The sequence below is a fragment of the Callorhinus ursinus genome, unplaced genomic scaffold, assembly GCF_003265705.2.
Source record: "Callorhinus ursinus isolate GAN/ISIS: 27379988/994484 unplaced genomic scaffold, GSC_fseal_2.0 scaffold4, whole genome shotgun sequence".
In the NCBI taxonomy this organism is placed as follows: domain Eukaryota; kingdom Metazoa; phylum Chordata; class Mammalia; order Carnivora; family Otariidae; genus Callorhinus; species Callorhinus ursinus.
In genome coordinates, this window is record NW_027397066.1 from 100,909,812 (window position 1) to 100,930,096 (window position 20,285).

Consider the following 20,285-nt stretch of genomic DNA (forward strand, 5'->3'; position numbering starts at 1 on the left):
AGTCTTGCGTTCTACTTAATGCTCATCCACAGAGAGCAGCACCATAACTATAGCTCTCTAATCCAGTATATACCCAACCCCAAAGCGAATTTATCACAGCACCATGCTGAGAGGGGGAAATCATTTCTGAACAACATTTCCAATATCTAGTGATTTTAAATCCGCTGGGCAAAACTGATTCCAGAGCAAACTCTGGAAGGCACCAGGCGGCAGTAGGAAAGTGGATGAGCGTGCAGGGTAGCCGGGGTGGAGCGCGGAGCTTACCTTGAACTCCTTCTCTATGTTGGCCAGCTTGGCCAGCTCGTTGCTGAGCTCCAGGGCGGTGAGCACCGGGTCCTCGCTAGACAAGGACAGGTACGCCGGGCTGGCCAGACCCTTGTAGGCATTGATCCTCGAGCGTGAGTGGCTGAAAGAGTCGTGCCTCTGCTTCTCCATGCAGTCTCCACACTTGCAGAAATAGTCGTGCGGCCGCTCAATCCTGGCGCCCTTCATCAGCAGCATGTGTACCACCTCGTACTTCTGGCAGTGTGCCGCCAGGATGATGGGCGTGATGTCGGGCGAGAAGCGCGTGCCGTCCTCGTCGTAGGCGTAGAAGTCGTCGTCCTGCAGCTCCTGCTCACAGGGGCTCAGGGTCAGGCGCTTGCTGGCCGCGAAGCCGGGGTGGTTGAGGATGGCTTCCACGATGCGCACGTAGCCCTTGCTGATGGCAAGGAGCAGGGCGTCGCCGATTCGCGCCAGGTTCTCCTTCTTGAGCAACAGCTCTGTCACCTCCAGGTGCTCATTGCCCACAGCCAGCTGCAGCGCGTTCTGGCCCATGTAGTCCACGCAATTGACGTTCAGCGTCTTGGACTCCTCCAGCATCTTGCGCACCACAGGGATGTTGCCATACTCCGCAGCGTCGAGGAAGCGCTCCTCCTCGGCAGTGAGGCTAGTGCCCCGGTCATTGAACATGAAAGCCGGGCCCCGGACCGCCTGGCGCCGGCCCTTCTCCCGCATCACCGTCTTGCGCCTCAGAGATGGGCTTCCCTCCATGGACCTAATCAGCATTAATGAAAAACACCTGTAGACTATTAGGACGTATTGCTTCCTCCCACAGATCCAGCCCTTTCCAAGTACACAGCACCTACAGCAGACCTGTGGCCCGCGGGCAGCTGAGTCAGTTGCTAAACAACGCACCTGAAATTTACACCTGTACCTAATACCTGCTGCTTGAACCCAGACAGGAGCCGGTAGCCTATCATAACAGGGGTTCCTATTCAGAAGAAAATGGCATTTGGAAGAAATCATAATATAAACAAGGTCTAGACATCCATGCTTCCCTTGCGGCCCTGGTATAGATGGAACTCACTGGACCTTGTATAAATAAGCATACTAGTCTTAAAAGTCTTGAAAATAGAGGTCTAGCACTTTCTTGGCACCAAAGCACTAGGATTTAAGGCTAAAGAAAGCAAATTTTTTAAGAATTAGGCCAGAAGAATCCTCTCAAATCATTGCATATTTTTAACTAAAGAAAATAATTGATGGGGGGGGGCGGAAAGCCTAGGATTTAGGCCAAGGATCTTTCAGGGTCTTACCCTTGTTATCTTTTCCTCTTAAGGGTATCTTGCCCCCCCCACCCAAAAAAAACCCAACTTACTTGCTTGAAAATAACTGTGACTTTGTAATAAGAATTGTTTAATTACCAATATTATATAATTGCCTCTTTGAAGTAAAAGGATATAGTATGATTTATGGTTGAAAAATCACTATTATTGGGTGCCTGCGTGGCTCAGTCAGTTAAGCCTCTGACTCTTGATTTCGGCTCAGGTCATGATCTCAGGGTTGTGGGATCAAGTCTGAAGCCCTACATCCGGCTCCACACTGGGCGAGGAGCCTGCTTAAGATTCTCTCTCTCCCTTTCTTTCTCTCTCTCATCCTCTGCCCCTCCCCTTCTCTAAAAAAAAAAATCACTACTATTATTTTATGAATAAAGCAACTGGACACTAACTGTATATCCAGAACAATGTACCTAATACCAACCACATTCATTGAGATTCAGTTGCATTATGAAAGTGATGTCATTAATTGATGTGTACAGTGATTCAGGTTCACATTTTAATTGATGGTGAGTAAATTCATTTCTTTGGACTTCCTTAGCCCAGATGTAAAATGGAAATTTACAAAGTGTTCCAGAGTTTCCTCATGAGCACATGAACAAAAAGCTTTTTTAGAAGTTCTGAGTCTTTGAAAAATGATGCTAAATAAACAACAAAATTTTTAACACTATGATTACTTCTTTTTAACATTGTGATTACTTTTACTATTTAAACGGCTGTTATTATAAATACAAATCTGCATCTTTACCCTTAGCCAGTTCTAACATTCTTGCTGACTGCAATGCTTAAGATAAGCTCCTTTAAAATATCTGTGATTTTTGTTTTGTGTATGAGCTGATAAATACCAGATATTTTGTTTTGTGTATGAGCTGATAAAATACCAGATAAAGCTCTTTTTACATTACCGACTTCTGAAGTGAATAATAGTGACAAGTTAAAAGTGAATGGCTGGGGGAGAAAAATGCTTTCCTTCTATGATATATATTCCAGAAATACTTTCCACCATTGATAAAACAATATTCACAGAGTCAGGGGCTGAAAACTATGCTAGAGAAGACACTGTCCTTCTCCCTGGGGGTCTGGGAGCAGAAGTCAGAGGCAGTTACCAGCCCCGACTCAATTCTCACCTCTGTTGACCTCAAACCAAGAGAGGAGTACAGAAGGCACTGGCAGAGGTTTCTCACATGGAGACCAAGGGAACACGGCCAGGCAAACCTGGGTCTTCAGAGGTGATAACCAAAGAGGTCCAGAGAGGCATGTTAACTCCAAGGGCGACAGTGCTAGACTGGCACCCCATCCAAACTGCTCAACTAGTGTCAGGTGATCAACTTTTTAAAAATTAAATAAATACAGCATTTATATGTATACACAACTTTATATACATACATATATATGTACACACATGTATGCACACCCATACATATGTGTTTGTAGCAATTTCCAGAAAGCAATACAAGAGGCTTTTAATTGTAGTTATACCTGGGCTCTGAGCAGTAGAACTGAGGAGCCAGAGAAGGGAGATTTTTGCTCTTCACTTATACCCTTTTACACATTTTGAATACTTTTAACCACAGTTTGAATATTTTTATTAAAAATAAAATTCATCATGGATGCCTGGGTGGCTCAGTCGTTAAGCGTCTGCCTTCAGCTCGGGTCATGATCCCAGGATCGTGGGATGGAGCCCCATGTCGGGCTCCCTGCTCAGCGGGAAGACTGCTTCTCCCTCTCCCGCTCCCCCTGCTTATGTTCCCTCTCACGCCATCTCTCTCTCTCTGTCAAATAAATAAATAAATAAATCCTTAAAAAAAAAAAAAAAGAACTGGGAAATAGCATTCACTGAATTGCATAGGAGAGAACTTTGTTTCAAGACCCAAACTCTATGACAGGGCTTTAAACAAATCTGGTAAATACTGTTACTGTGGTAGGGGAGTATGTTTTGTTACTCCTAATGGAACTGACTTTTTGGGGTTAATATTTTTACTATGAATCTACAAACTGGAACTCTTCAAATGGTTAGAATTTCCATACGGCATAAAAGATGAATTTTATGCTTACCAGTGATAATATATTGACATTTTCTATAACCACAGAAGGTATCTGCAGAGTATACACGTCTGAAGAATTCCAATCTATACTCAGATACATTATCTTTGGGGAAATAAACTCATTATTAAAGTGTCACATCTTAATGGAAAGGGCTCTTTACCTAATGACTGCTATCTACAACAAAAATCACTTATAAAAACCCCACCTTTTCTCCCCAAAGAGTGTGATTTGAAAATACCGGAATATGATTTTTTAATGAATTTTTCTTTGCATTTCTTAATATTTTAAAGTTTTTTCTTAGTATCTCTTCCTCTTTCAGAATATCTCCATATTGTGTATTTGAGCTGAAATGTGGGATTTTAGTACTACACAACACATGTCACGTGAGTCATTTTGATTTTGTTTTTAAAAGATTCTAACACTGAGTTAAGTGTGAAGTCAATTTCTGAATTAGAAAAAATTATACAGCTATTTCAAAATTAAAGAGCTGATCTAATGTATCTTCACGGTGAATCTATGTAGGAAGTGCCTTAAAAAAAAACTTTCCTTACAGTATTAGGTAAAACAACCTTCATTAATCTGGAATGATAGAATGGTATGAGTCACATTGAATTCAACTTGTCCACAATTCATAAACATGGCGCCAATCTTAGCTAGTCTTGACAGTGCATCTCCGCTAGCATGAGAAATAAGGTAGGAATGAGGGTGAAAGGGAGAGGATGCCTCGCTTTAGTAATACTAACACTAAAATCATTTTGCCAGACATTTTCTTACCTTCAGATCCCCATGCAGTGGGTTGTCTCATTCAGCACTACAAGGGTCCATTGCACAGGGCCTTCTTTCTTATAAGAGCATTGGAGTACCACTGACCTAAACCAGCTGCTCAACAAGTCCCCGTGCAAGCTCAGGCTGATATGGATGCCTGGTAATATCTGTCTGCTGTGGACTAAACTCTGTCCCCCCACAAATCCATATGTTTAAGCCCTAACTCCCAATGTAATGGCATCTGGGGATGAGCCTTTGGGAGGTTAGGAGGCAATTATGATTAGATGAGGTTATGAGGGTAGAGCCCTCATGATGGGATCAGTGCACTTGTAAGAAGAAACAGTAGAGAGTTCTCATGTCCTTTCCTTCCCTCTCTCTCCCCCCACCTCAAGCCCCCCACCCCACCCCCACTCCACGAAGTGAAGACCCAGAAAAAAGAGCCACCTGCAAGCCAGGAAGAGAGAGCTCTCACTAGAACCTGACCATACTGGCACCATGATCTCAGACTTCTGACCTCCAGAACTGTGAGGAAAAAACACTTCTGTTGTTTAAACCAGTCTATGGTACTTTGTTGACAGTCCAAGCTGAGTAAGACAGTGACCATACATCTCAAGAAGAAAAAAAAAATGCATGCTATATGAAACAAACTTTGGATTCTTGGTACTTCTCCAAACAAAAGCAGATAAAAAGTTCTTTTTGAGAAATATTTTGGTGTACCCAAAGGCAACCCTTTGCTCCATTGCATTCAGAGGTAAAAATACAAGTAATACTCCTCAGTTTTCATAACTTTGACATAAACTCACCTGACTTCTAACACTGTTTCTCTAAATGTGACATGAGGACCACCTGCCTCAAGATCACTTGGAGTGCCTATTAAAATGCAGATTTCTGGGACCCATTTTAGATGAACTAAGTCAGAATCTCTCAGGGGTGGGGCTTTGGAATATGTATTTTATTTTTTAAAAAAGATTTTATTTACTTATTTGAGAGAGAGCGTGAGAGAGAGCATGAGAGAGAGAGCTAGTGCACAGGCAGAGGGGAGGGGCAGAGAGAGAAGCAGGCTCCCTGAGGAGCAAGGAGCCTGATGCAGGGCTCATCCCAGGCCCCTGGGATCATGACCTGAGCTGAAGGCAGACTCTTAACCAACTGAACCACCCAGGTGCCCAGGAATATATATTTTAAATGAGCATCCTTTGAAATTCCCAAGCACACTAAAGGCTGGGAACCTCCAGCATAAAAACAATGTGATTATCCTGAATATCAATGACCCCAGACTATGAGGCCTTTAAACACCTGTCATACTGGCCTTGACAAAAGTCAAGTTGAAATAACATGTGTGAGCACTGCAGCCTAAGGGACAAAGAGCCATATGTTCGTTTAGGTTCCCTATGTTTTATTAACATTTAAAATTTGAACTTCGGGAAGCTGAACTTCAGCAAGTCACCTGAATCACAGTAAATAAGAAGGCTGCAAAAATGCCTTCACCAGTGACTCGTTAATGTCACGCCCTTGCTTTTATCAAGGATTGATAATTTTAAAAGGATACTATGTCGTCTTCAAAATTGCATTTAAAGGGTTAGGAGGTTGTCATATCCATATCCATTGTACATTTTATGAGGATGCAAATACTAAAGTTATCATAGAATTCTGTATTAATAGGCCTCTCTTTCCAGATAAGTTTGCTTCTTTTAATCTAATACTATATGAACTATATAACCCTTGCCTTTTTTTTTTTTTTCTTTTTGGCCCAGGAAATCTAGCAATTCAGCTTAGATCTAAAAGTGTTCAGTTACCATCATTATTCTACCCCAGATTTCCGGTACATTCTTTTCCCTCCTCCTAAATGATTTCTCACATACATTTAAAATCAATGATCATATTTTCCATGTGTTCTAAACCTATTTTATGGTTACAAGAATTCTTTTTTAAAGAAATACAGTATTAATAAATATCCCCTCACATGTACACATATTCCTGGATGGTCAGGTAATTCTTTATTTCTCATTATCCAGTGACCCATAGGGAGTAAGTACTCAATAACTATTTGTTCCATTGAGCTCCCAAATCTCTTCCCATGTTCTGTCCGCCCCCTTGACCTCAGATCCTACATGTACACCTATTATCCCCTGGTCACTCTAAAATGTCCCAACTCACCCTCTCTCTTAACAAGCACCCCCTCCTTATTCAGATTAAGCAATTTCTTTATTTTATTTTATTTAGATTTTATCCATTTGACACACACACACAGAGCACAAGCAGGGGGGGGCCATAGGCAGAACGAGGGGGAGAAGCAGGCTTCCCACCGAGCAGGAAGCCCAACGTGGGACTGGATCCCAGGACCCTGGAATCAAGACCTGAGCCGAAGGCAGATGCTTAACCGACTGAGCCACCCAGGCACCCCCAGATTAAGCAATTTCGAGGTCATCTATGACTCACCGTCTTGATGCTGTCAGTCTCAAAGTTCTGAAGCTTCTCCTTTGGAATGTTTCGTGTACCGGACCCTCCTTCCAATTCTCATTGCCAGAACCATCTTCCAGATCTTTAACCAATCATAGCTGGATTATTAGACCAGCTTTCCAGCAGAGATGGCATGAAGGAAGGCTACTAAACTTTACTCAGCACCTGCCATATAGGTATGTTTTTCATGCACTATCATATTTAATTCCTATTTAGTTATGAAGCAGGTATTATTTCCCTTTCATAGATAAGAAAACCGAGATTAAAAAACCTGCCCACTGTAACACATATAGCTTCAACTTGAGGGCTCTCTATTTGACTCCAGATTCTCTCCAGTGCCACAGGCTACTCCTAATTTTCCTCCTTGTATGCCATTACCATCCCCAGCACCTTGCTCTTCTTAAATTCTGCTTTTACTGTCACACTTCTCTTAAATAACAACAACAAACAAACTAGAATTCCCTGGTTGATTTTCAAGGATGCTGCCCAGCCAACCTTGTTTTCCTTGTTCCTCAGATTCATTTTTCACTGTCTTATAAACACATTATCCTGCTTATTTCTATACTGTCAAGGATATTCCTATACTGTCAAGGGTATTTTTGGAAAAAGTAGTAAGGTGCTTTTCTCTTTTGTCTTTCCAAATACAATATCTTTGCCCTGGTTGACTCAGGACGCCTTGCTGTGGGGGTAGCAGGAGAGGTGGGGGGCGGTTATGAGTCACTGGTGAAGGCATTTTTGCAGCCTTCTTATTTACTGTGATTCAGGTGACTTGCTGAAGTTCAGCTTCCCGAAGTTCAAATTTTAAATGTTAATAAAACATAGGGAACCTAAACGAACATATGGCTCTTTGTCCCTTAGGCTGCAGTGCTCACACATGTTATTTCAACTTGACTTTTGTCAAGGCCAGTATGACAGGTGTTTAAAGGCCTCATAGTCTGGGGTCATTGATATTCAGGATAATCACATTGTTTTTATGCTGGAGGTTCCCAGCCTTTAGTGTGCTTGGGAATTTCAAAGGATGCTCATTTAAAATATATATTCCTGGGCACTTGGGTGGTTCAGTTGGTTAAGAGTCTGCCTTCAGCTCAGGTCATGATCCCAGGGGCCTGGGATGAGCCCTGCATTAGGCTCCTTGCTCCTGTATCGGTGGTTGGTTAGAGTTAGGTGGGTGTGTTTAGGGGAGAAGTAGAGAAGGCAAATTTTAGAGGAGTGCAAAGAGAAAGAGCAAGGTAATTTTCAGCTTTTTGTAGGAAAAAAATGGGATTTTGCAAGCAAAATTTAGGAAAAAGAGAAATTGTTTTGAGGAAAGATTTGCTCAGTTCCTTCATTTCTCTAATTAGTTCTGAAGGAACCTGATCATAGAATGTTCTCATCGTGGAGACAAGACAGCTTTTGACAGCAAAGCCATGATGCTTCCTGTCTTAACAGAAGAAAGAAAAAATAAAAGGGAAGTAAAAATTAAGATGTGGATCCAAGAAAGTGAGGAACCACTGAGGGCAGAAGATCTGGGAGAGCCCAGCCTGGTTAAGTAGGGAATGGTGTGGGCTTTGTCAAGCCACCCTAAGTGCCCATGTGGTGTGGACCCTGTGCTGAGAGCCAGAGACCCTGCACCCTGACTAGGGATACTGCTGGTGCTGTAAGCTGGGTTAGAGCCCTGGAGCTCCTGGGAGTTGAGCTCAAACCATATAAGCCAAGGAGCATGTCTGGGTTATAACAAAGGCAAGTCAGCCAAGATAGAGTTATTTTCACTGACAAGCAGCACCCAAGTAGACAATGAACATCGCCCAGAGACCAGAAGTCTCAGAGGACAACAACTCTTTCTTTCCTCCAGGGGACACATAAGCTCCCTTCCTCTAGTGCCCAGATGCTACAGAGGACAGTGGGGGCGGCGGGGGTGGGGGGAGGGCTTTCTGAGAGCCTGAGCTATTTTATCCAAGTGAGAGGCTATTTATTAAAAGGAAAATTTACTTTATAACATCAAACTAGGATCAATGAAATTGGCTTCACAGCATCTCCCCAGAGTGCCCTGAACTAGAGGTGTATGCATGGACCGTAAGGAGACTACAACCCCTTGAAGAGACTGGACGGAAGAATCAGCAAGCAAAAATGCCTTAGATATGAGCTCAAGGCACAAAGAGACAATGCCCTAGTTGACCTATTCCCTGCAATAATGTAGGGCAAGTCTTCCCTCCTAATAACTCACATAAATGCTTAACTGCTTAATTAACTTAATTGCTTGACTGTTTAATTCACTTGTTGGATGAGAATAAGTGTTTAACAAACAAACAAACAAACAAACAAACAAAAAAACCCCAAAATTTAAAAAACGAATTTAAACCACACGATGGACATTTGGTTTATTTTTTTTTCTCCTGGTCAGCAGCTGGGAGGCTCAAGAGAAAGACCTATTACAGGCAAATTACAGGAGCAACACGTTGCTGCTCATCTAAGTTGTTCTGGTTTCTTGACCCTGCTACACCTGCCTCTGGGATGTTCCTTTTATTTCCATCCCTGGACCTACCATTATTTCTGCCCAACTGATACTAAGTCTATAGACAAAGAGATTCAGTCAGAATGGTAAGTCACTTCCTTAAGGTCATTAAAGGGTAAAGAATTAGAAGAAGAGAGCTCAAAGGTCCTCTCCCAGGCTCTCTACCATGCTGTCTCCAGGGAATAAGAAAAAAATGAATAAAGGTTGCAAATCAAAATAATGTTATTAAAATGTATGCTTAGCTTATGTTTTGGAACATTTGGGTTCTAGAAAGAACAGCTTCAAAAACTGCTCTTTGGATTGAATCACAATCTCTCTAGCACTCAGCAACAAATGCGCATTATTAAAGAAGTCAAATCCTTTATTGAAATGAAGAATTAGCCAACTACTCAATTCATGTAGCAAGCTGGCAAACAGAGTAATAACACCATCAATGTGAGCCAAAGCAATGAGAATAACACCCAAGTTGTTTTGATGAAGCTGTTCACCCCCCTGAAGAAAGTGAATGTGCCAATCGGCCAGGATCCAGTCTGTCATTCTGTGAAGGGCAAGAAGAGCAGAAGGAGCCACAGAAGAGAAGTAGTGCGAATAAGCACAGAGGAGGGGGGAAAAGCATTAGAGAGCAACGGCCATGTTATAGTGTCCGGGGTGGTGATAACTGGAAGTGATGATAAGGGTGGGAAGCAGCAGGCACTGACAAAGGACAAGAAAGTCAGAGATGAAAAGTCAAAAAGTAGACAAACCTCATAGTCCCCCTGGCAAGCAGGCAGCTGTCAGTCAACGTGGCTGCCTCTGGAGACAACCGACATCTACACGATATGGATTTCATGTGAGTGGGCTCGCAGGAAGGGAGGGCGTCTCACAAACAGCCTCAAAGGAGTCATCAAAAACACATGTTTTGAAAATCTCTTAATATATGTATTTGGAGAGGGGAAGAAGTGGAGTGGGGGACACTCTGAACTTCACTATATCCCCTAAGGGCATCAGTATGGAAGACTAGAGGAAGGCAGCCCAATCTATTCAACTGTTCGGTGAATAGAGTACAGGGCTACAGGGAGTCCCATGTCCCACACTGCCTACTGCTGAGCTCGCATCTCCTGACACCACAAACAGCTCAATAACACATTGTCTCAGTAGCAACCAAACTAACAAGATAAGGAGCTCCATTTAAGAAACAGGAAAGCAGGGATGCCTGGGTGGCTCAGTCGTTAAGCGTCTGCCTTCGGCTCAGGTCATGATCCCAGGGTCCTGGGATTGAGCCCCTCATCGGGCACCCCACTCAGCGGGAAGCCTGCTTCTCCCGCTCCCCCTGCTTGTGTTCCCTCTCTTGCTGTGTCTCTCTCTGTCAAATACATAAATAAAATCTTTATAAAAAAAGAAACAGGAAAGCATAGCTTTCATTTCTAAAGATTCTCATCCCACCAAAAAAAAAAAAAAATTAATAGGTAGAGATTCCAGCACTTACAAGTCTGGAGAGAGATCTGGGTCTCCACAGTAATTAATTTCCTGACAGTTTCTGTTAGCCTGTACTATATTCAGAAACCTCTAGGTATGAGTTTAATAAATCTATTAGACAATGCTAATTTGGGTATATACCCTAATCGCCAAGTCAGAGAAAAGAGGCTGTTGTATATTTAAGGAGGAAAGCTCCGGTCTTCTCCCTTCATCACTTTGTCATCCCTCTCATGAAAGCTCTTTGCCAGACCCCTCAGCAGCCACAACCAGAAAAGCAAAAAGGCCACTTAACAATGTGTTCCTTCCTCCACTGGGAGCAGAGGTGAAGACCCCTAATCATTGCCTGTATGACATGATAATACTTCTTAAACGCATGTACTTTCTAGCACTTAGATGTTTCTGCTTTCAGGAACAACTCGGTTAAACTGACTGTTACATTGCATTTTTTTTAAAGATTTTATTTATTTAACACACAGAGAGAGAGAGCGCAAGCAGGGGGAGTAAGAGAGGGAGAAGCAGGCTCCCCACTAAGCAGGGAGCCCAATGTGGGACTCAATCCCAGGACCCTGGGATCATGACCTGAGCTGAAGGTAGATGCTTAACTGACTGAGCCACCCAGGTGCCCCTGCATTGCTTTCAATTGTCTGCTTTTATGCCTGGCTCTTCAAAGATAATGTAACATCCTTAATAGCAGAAACCGCCTCCCTTTATCTCTATACACCTGGCTTTCAGTACATGGCTGATGCATATCTATCTGTTGGAGCCATGCTTGCACAGACGCATGAGTGCTTAAACCACAAGACTGAAGACCCAGAGATCAGACAATTTTCCCCTCCATATTAAAGAAAACTTGGTCACATATGATAATATGTGGAAGCAGAGGTGGAGGGGAATTAGAATAATTCTTCTATAAAAGTCATGAATAATATAAATTAATAATCAGAAGTTAAAGTAATGTAAACAATTATTCTTCTTTCAAAGCAGATTTCTGCTTAATCACATTTAATTCTTAGTTACACCACAAAAAGTATCTGATGAATTCCACATCTCTTGATTTTGATATTAAAGTGACGTTTGGGGGTGCCTGGGTGGCTCAGTGGTTAGGCGTCTGCCTTCAGCTCCGGTCATGATCCCAGGGTCCTGGGATCGAGCCCCGCATCGGGCTCCCTGCTCAACATGAAGTCTGCTTCTCCCTCTCCCACTCCCCCTGCTTGTGTTCCCTCTCTCGCTGTGTCTCTCTGTCAAATAAAAAAAAAAAAAAAAACTTTAAATAAAAAAAAAGTGACGTTTGTGATAATATGGGGATAAATCGGGGTGCCTGGGAGGCTCAGTTGGTTAAGCGACTGCCTTTGGCTCAGGTCATGATCCTGGAGTCCAGGGATTGAGTCCTTCGTCGGGATCCCTGCTCAACGGGGAGTCAGCTTCTCCCGCTGAGCCTCCCCATCTCAAGCTCTCTCTCTCATTCTCTCTCTCAAATAAATGAATAAAATCTTTAAAAAATATATGGGGATAAATCTTAGAGTTAATAAGCTCTAATAATGAAGCTTATCTTCAAAAATAAACTCTTTCACAATACTTCCTAAAACTCATGTTTATTATTTCAGGAATATTAAGTGACAATGAAATTAGAAGTCAAATACGAATTCAATCTGTAACTGAACAAGAATTGAGATAAACTCAGTAATAGGGGGAGACGAACCATGAGAGACGATGGACTCTAAAAAACAAACTGAGGGTTCTAGAGGGGAGATGGGTGGGGGATGGGTTAGCCTGGTGATGGGTATTAAAGAGGGCACGCTCTGCATGGAGCACTGGGTGTTATACACAAACAATGAATCATGGAACACTACATCAAAAACTAAGGATGTAATGTATGGTGATTAACATAACAATAAAAAATTTTAAAAAAAGAACCACAAAGAAAAAAAAATAAACTCAATAATAAAATCAAAAACTTCTACTGACCCAAGAGAAATTCATATTTGGCTACTTAAATATATTAGAGGATATTATATATAGATTAATACTTTATATAATATACATATAAACTTATTTTATATATATATCCATATACACTTTTAATATTATTAGAAGCAAAGGGATCTGGTTTTCTATCACTATCATCTACATCCTAAGTCAAAAGTTTTAAGTTTTTAGATGCTTGCTCCTGTCTTGTCACCCTGCAGCCTACTTTTCAACAGAATCCATATGCATCAGGACTACTTGACAAAATATATTTAGAAATGCAAAACTGGTGTAGAATAGTAGCATCATCATGCTCTTTCCTTAACAGGTCATATACTTGTGGACATTTAAATCTCACTTTTTAAAAGATCTAAGACCAAATCTGTACCGTCACCTATTATTTGAACAGTGCAAAAGGAGGGAAGTTTACTTTTTAATAAGGGATTTCTTTTGACTAGGTAACTGTAGACAGACACCCCTGGCCTAGATGCTAAATTAAAGACAAAACACTGTAACGATCTTAATTATTCTCATAAAATCAATGCTGAGCCCCTTATGCCAAGTGTAAAGTTGGTCACCCCATAGTTCACAACTCCAGATCTTCTATCTGGGCCAGACTCCTACGTGCTCACCCTGCACGGGCCACTAATCAGGCTCTCCTGCCAGACTTATCCCGTGTGATGTTGAGGGCAGGGTTGAAAAGGAAGACTGCTGGTCAAGGTAAGAGCCTCCCTCCTCAGAAGACTGCTCAGCAGCCATTCACTGTTCCTTAAGCATGCTCCCTGAGGGGACAATCTCAATCCTGAGCCATGAAGTTTAAAGCATTCCTCCTACCAAGAGCCCAGGAACCCAGTAAAAACAGGTTTCTTCAACCTGTTACATTTCCCATGGTGTTTTATTGTTTACTGTCAACTGGGGTAAGGGGGTTTATGGGATGTTGTAGGCAAAGGCAAAGCTCAATGGTTAAGAATATTCAGGGCAGGGGAGAGAAGGAAAGAGAGGAAGGGCGGGAGAAAGAGAGAGAGGGAGAGAGAGGACAGACATTTGCTATCCCAGGCCAGTAATGAAAAATCCCTCAAATTCTAACCCCTCTTGCTCCAGGATCCTCTCACCACTTTGATATTAAGAAAAGAGAAAACCATAAATGACATTTGGCAGGGGGTCAATTATGTTTTGAGATATTCTTTTCCCCTCTTTGTTTCCATTCTTAGTCCTCCCGCTTGGCTTACAAACTCTCTCACGTTGATGGGCCATCAGCAGTCAAATTGAAATGATGACTTAATTGGATCTCATAAATGAATTAATACTAATTAGTAGTGTCCTGTATTATTCCTCCCAAGAGTAAATGCATTTTTAAATTTCTTTGAGGAATAGAGAAATGCTGAACGGAAAGGAGGCCACGGCGTGAACAGCACAGCCCTAAGAGCCTAGAGATTTCAGATGACTTGGGGCTGCTGTTGAATTAGAGGTCCAACTTCGGAATCAGTTTATCAATTTGTAAAAGAAGAGACTGGACTAGATGAAATCCTTTGCAACTCAAACATTCTATTTTTCTTCCCCAAAATATTCTATACTAGTTAGCTTTATGAAGTGTGGTACTAAGATGACTTTAGGTGGGAGAGTTCATGACCCTCATATCACACTGTATAGCTTACTATCTACTCCATTCACGCGATAAGATCAGTCATGATTAAGAATATTCTGCCTTCTGCAATCTTGGCCTGTTAATAATATAGTCTTCACTGGGGCTTAAATGAACACCTAAAACATAATCGTAGGGATATTTGGTTTCAAGACAATGGAATAAAGGCCTTTCTTACCCTTTCTCCTCTCCAAAATTATCTCCCCTAAACAGCAAGGAAAACAGAGAAAAGTAACACAGATTTTGTCTTCCATGAAACCAGAAGACATTTGTAATATCTGTAACTACACAATATGTGAAGTTGGAAGACAGGTAAATGATTTAGTGGAGATAAGGAAGGTCCATCCAGAGTGCCAGAGTGCCTATAACAAGAAGCAAGTTGATCCACCCTGCTCAATTCCGGAAAAGGCCCAGAAATTGAAGGCAAAAGAAATCCCAGAAAGTAGAGATGAGGCAAGAGCCCAAAATAAGGGAATTGGCTGAAAGTCTGTATAAAGATCAGGTAGAACTCTTTCCCCAGATCTCTACCCCACTGACTGATACCCTCACCCTAATAAGCAAGATAGGATATGAAATCTCCAGAGAAATAGAAACACAGATACTCTGGTTGTGAGGGTACCAGACCCAAGAGAGGGCAGGCACTAAGAACGGGGGATCCCTTCCCAGTTCCAGCATGAAATATTATATAAACGCAAATTACTGCTTTTGTTATGACACATTTTTGGCAGTACTACCTCTGAAGAAAAACTAAACAGAATCTTCCTTTCTAGAAGTCTTTCTCTTTTAAAGATATCACTGCTGAGAAATCTAATGATTATGTGCACATATGTTAATATAAGGATTGATTCTTCTTTCTAAAAGTAGACTCATAAGTTTCTCTCTTGATTTATCAAATATTTGCCAACTATGGGTCAATTCTTCTCTTTTCTTGAAACTGTTCTTTCTGGGCAGCTTTGCCTTAGTACCCACCTGCTCCTTCATCTTGCTACCCTTTCTCTCTACCCTCTAAACAACAACAAAAATCCTTCAGAAAAGGGAGTCTAGAGCTCTCTGTCTCTCTCTTTACACTCTTTCTTTGGGTAATACCATATACTCACATGACTCAGCAACTAGCCCCATCAGCCAGTAGATTCTCAAATTCTCCCAAGCTTTAAACTTGCATTTCCCTCTTCCTGCTTGACACCTCTAATCAGAATTATCTGAAAAATCAGATCCTCCTTTGTCCTTTCCTTTTCAACAATGACATCGAAGATCTCAGTTATCTAGGTCAAAATCGCCAAGTCATCTCTGACCCTGCTTTCTTTCTCTCTCACACGCACTTTTTTTTTTTTAAGATTTTATTTACTTGAGATAGAGAGAGAGAGAGAGCGCGCGTGCATAAGGGGGGCAGAGGGAGAGGGAGAAGCAGGTTCCCCGCTGAGCAAGGAGATTGCCATGGGGCTTGATCCCAGGAACCTGGGATCATGACCTGAGCAAAAGGCAGATGCTTCGCTTAATCGCTTCATTGACTGAGCCCCTCAGGTGCCCCTCTGCTTTCTCTTTAAATCCCTCATGGGCAGTTAGTTGCATATTCCCATAGATCCTATCTGTGTATTCTGTCTTCCAACCTCTTCCCTTTCCATCCCACCAGTACTACACTATTACAGATCCTAATCTCAGCCAGAATGGCTATAGTAGCCCCCTAATTTATTTATTGACATTCTCTCAATTGCCACTTCAATCCATCCTGCTCTCAGACTCTCAAATTGCTGCTGCTCTGTAACCATCAGTGGCTCCCTATTGTCTCCTCCTGGCAAGATCCTCCATATTAATGCCCCAAACCAATACATCCAGCTAAATCTCACTGCACCTACACATACTCTATGTTCCAACCAAACTCAATTAACGTTCCCCAGACATGCCTAACATTTTGGGGGGAAGGGCTTCAATTAATGTCCCACTCTGTCTCTGTCTCCTATCCTATCTTTTAGAGCCATAAATATTTCCCTGATCTCTCCATGACCTTACATAGTCCATCGCTCCTTTACACTTGATCCTTCATAGCTCCTTCCTTGTATGTTTTTACGGACTTATTTTACTCTAATTTATAGCACAATAGCTCATGCCCAGTTTCATTTCCACCTCTCCCTCATGAGATTTTAAACTTCTTCAGTGCAAAAAGTTGTCATACTCATCTTTGGGGCTCGCTGTACCTAACTTGCACTTGGCACATGCAAACACGTTAAGAAATGTCTTTGAATCGAAACTCATGAGAACTGCCTTCAGATGACTTTTTGGAGTTTTATCAGATATATTTAATAACTAAAAACTTCGAGAATGAGGTAATCTTGCCAATGACAGACTACTTGGTCCTAGGTTTGCAAACAATTGAGAAAAAGAAAGTCTTGGTTTGAATCAATGGTTGAATCAAGAGTTCTATCAAAGGATATTTTTAAAAAAACTCTTGTTAGTGATACAGCAGATGACATTCTTTCTCCTAAGTCAGTCTGTTTAAAATTCCCAAATGGAATACTGGAGCATGCAGCAGTGAAATGAGCAACAGGATAACCTTGAGGAATTTTTTGGTAAACGTGGGATTCTATCTTCAGCATTCTGGCTAAATTTTAAGTCCAGCTATTCTCTTCTGACTATTGAAAATGAGCCTGGGGCTTTGAGAGACTGGTTATCCTGCTCCAGTTCCATCCTAGGCTTGTTGTGTTCATTTTCTGAGCTTTTAAACTGTGGCCATATTCTACTTGAAGGAGGAATAAAGAGCTGATTTTTTCTACAGATATCAAACTAGTGCCCAAGTTAGCAAATGACAGGACTCAAACATGAAGAGCTCGCTGCCCTACCTCCCAAAGAAACATTTATTAATGTTTGTCTCCTTAAGATGACTGGATCTTCTCAAGCGCTTTACAAAGTAAATACACTAAGACATTTACTTGTTGAATTACGTAAAGTCAGAAAATAGAAAAAAATGTTCTCTTCTATTAGCAGGTAGACAAGTTTACGATAGAATTTGCCTTAGTATTTTGCGTAATTGACCTCAAACTCCAAAAGGCAAAGTGAGTAATTTCTGATCCACCCTATTTTCTCAGATAAGAGGGCAGTGGTGTCCCATTTAGTGTGGATTGAAGGGAACAGAAAAAAAAATTAAATAGTCAAGAAACTGAACTGGGTTATAAAAACCAAACTGGCAAAAGGAAAAATAGACAATGTCTTAAAATCTTAGGGAGGCTGGGAAGCGAGCCGGCATGCTTTAATCCCTAAGGATATACCTTCCTTCCATTTCCTGAGCCATTTCCACTCCAGGCTAATCTTCGGCAGTAATTGAACTACATCAGGATGCGTCGCTCATTTTAAATCAGAACCCTTCCCTAGGCGATCTACTCCTAGCGGCTGATTTCTGTTTTTTTATAAGCAAATCTAGAAGGGCCAGTCGCGGGCTCTGAGCGGGCAGAGCGATGCGAGATTAGGTCTGTCTGGAGGCCGCCCCAGAAGCCTGGGACCAGGATGTGGCAGCTCTAGGGCAGCAGGGGGCGCTGCATAACCTCCATCCCTTCACCAAGAACCACTTACCCCACCCAGACGGTTAGTGCCGCCCGCCACGTCTGACCCGAAGTTCTCTACCTAGGTCTGTGCGTTTTTCCTAAAAAAGACTCACGTAAACCCCGTGGCACGCCCAAGGTATGTGACAAGAAAAATAGCATGCACCCTTTAAAACTAAGAGCTCTCGTTTAATCCTCGCTATGTCTCGTAGCTGCTAAGGCTGGCTCCAAGATGTGGAAATTGAGAAAAGTTGCTCTTTCTTACACACTACAGAGCCAACCTCTACCTTTCTTTAAAAAGAAAGCAGCTGCTGACCCTGAGCCGCCTGGGAACTACAGCCGAAGTTACCACGAAACAGTTCCCGAGGCTGCCTCGCGCCCACTCTCCCCTGAGGATTTGGCTTCAGTTTGCCTCCACCTGTGAATGGACTATCGAGAAATGAGGCGACTGGGCAAACTTACACCCACACTCCGTATCACAAACCTTCCCTTGCCTTCTCCCCACTCCCCTGCCCTGGCTTGGGGCCGCTGGGAGCGTCGAGGGGAGACGCAAGTTCCCAGGGTAGTTCCACGCTGGGAAGCCGGGGAGGAGGTCGAAGTTCGAGAGCGCGCCTGGGTCTATGCACACCTTACTATTCTTTGACTTCCTCTGGTAAGCGCGGGGTTCATTTGCCGAGGGGTCCCAGCCCATGGGGCAGTAGTGTGCGTCTAGGAGAGGACGTGTCTGCTTGCTGCAAAGCGAGTCTGGCGTCCGTTGTGTCCGTCCGCGGAGCCGTTCCGTGCGCTTGAACCGGGACAGAGCCCCAGCCACGCCTTCAGCGGCCCCCAAGTCCCTCCACAAAGCAGAACCAAGGGGACGGGCTCCCGACCGAGGTCTGCATCCCCAAGTCGCCCCGAATAGAGTTGCCGTGCCGTGCCGGGAGGCGTTTGGGGGTCCCTGGCACGTGGCGGGGCGGCCCGGAGCGCGCCATCCTGCCCCCCGCCCGGCACTGCCCTCCCGACGCGCGGGCCGCGGACCGGCGGGGTACTCACATGTCCAGCCCGGGGGAGAAGGGCGGCGGGCAGTAGCCGTGCGGTTCCCGCTGTGAGGGCGCCAAGCGCTGCTCGAGCCCCCCGTTGACGCCCCTCCAGCCCCGCCGGCGGCCCTGCGGCTCCGAGCCTTCGTCTTCACCCTCCTCCTCCTCCTCCTCCGGCGCGGGGAAGGTCACCCTCGCTTGCTCCTTGCACTTCCTGACCTTGGTGGACATCGCGCCTGCCGCGGTCCGAGCGTGGGGATGCCGGCCGCCCGCCGCTGCCGCCGCAGCCGCCGGGTCTCTCCGCGGCGCCCCTTCCGCACCGCCCGCAGCCCCGGGCAGCCCCGGGCCGGAAGGCAGGAGGAGAGAACGGCGCGGCCGGACACCGAGCAGTTAGAGGCGGGAACCAAAGCCGAGTCGCCGCCGCCGCCCACCATGAAACCGTGGGAGCAGCCGCCGCGGCTGCGGCTGCAAGAAGGAAGCCCGGGGCCGAGTGGAGCGCCCGTGCTGGGAAAGGCTCTCCCGCCCGGCGGCGGCGGCGGTGGCGGTGGCGGCGGCGCCGAAGCCTCCTCGGTGCCCGGCTCCTGTCTCCGACAGCATCACTTGCTAGGACACTACCGTTACTCAGGGTGAAGGACGGAGAGGGAGGGAGCGGGGGTGGGGGAGGGAGAATCAATTCCTTATCAGACAGAGCGAGCTGGAGAGGAAATCAGACCAGCAAGTAGGGAGTGAGGAATCAGAGATACTTCCCTCCGTATTCTCCCATTTCTCTGCCGGAGGATCTAGAACCCTCTTCCACTTACAGATACAAGTTTCCTAAGGAAGGGGAAAGGAAGTCGTCTGGCTTGCTAATTTTTCTGCAGTCGTATTTACCCAATTCGACTCCAGATTTGTTTCAACAAGCATCACTTGTTCGTTGTGTTACTCTTAAGACTTAGTTGAAACTACGGAGGTTTAAGTACATTTCCTTGAGTGCCTTTGTACCCCAAGAACGGTAATGTTTGAACGTGCATTGTGCTTCAGGTTTTTTTTAATAAGTCTCAAAACCGTCTAACAAGATTTATATACATTCTGATAAATATTTTCCAGCAAAATGTAAAGTCTCCTTTTTAAAACTTCAGTAATTATAAATAAATAAAGCTTTTTTTTCATTTTAAAAGTCAAAAGCAATATTTCTTCTGGAAGAAAAGACTCTTGGAATTTTAGTCAAAAGGAGTCTTAAAGATCAAGAATTTATCCCTTTTTTTTTAAAAAAAATAAGAAAACTGAGGCCTAGAAAGAGGAAGTAAACTAGTCACAGAAGGCAGCTAGTGAGAAAACTCAGGT

General features: G+C 43.7%; 1 protein-coding gene across 8 annotated transcripts in view; it reads right to left on the reverse strand.

Moving 5' to 3' along the window:
* The window catches only part of TRPC3 (transient receptor potential cation channel subfamily C member 3), a 70,672-nt gene extending 51,465 nt beyond the window's left edge, over positions 1-19,207 (reverse strand). For all 8 annotated transcript variants that reach the window (XM_073892211.1, XM_073892210.1, XM_073892209.1 and 5 more), the window contains exons 1-2: positions 18,979-19,207; positions 265-1,036 (exon numbers count right to left, since the gene is read on the reverse strand). In XM_073892211.1, the coding sequence (XP_073748312.1) occupies positions 265-1,036; positions 18,979-19,193 (987 nt within the window). In that variant the 5' untranslated portion in view covers positions 19,194-19,207. The remainder of the gene's footprint in view (positions 1-264; positions 1,037-18,978) is intronic.
* Positions 19,208-20,285: the final 1,078 nt, after the last annotated feature.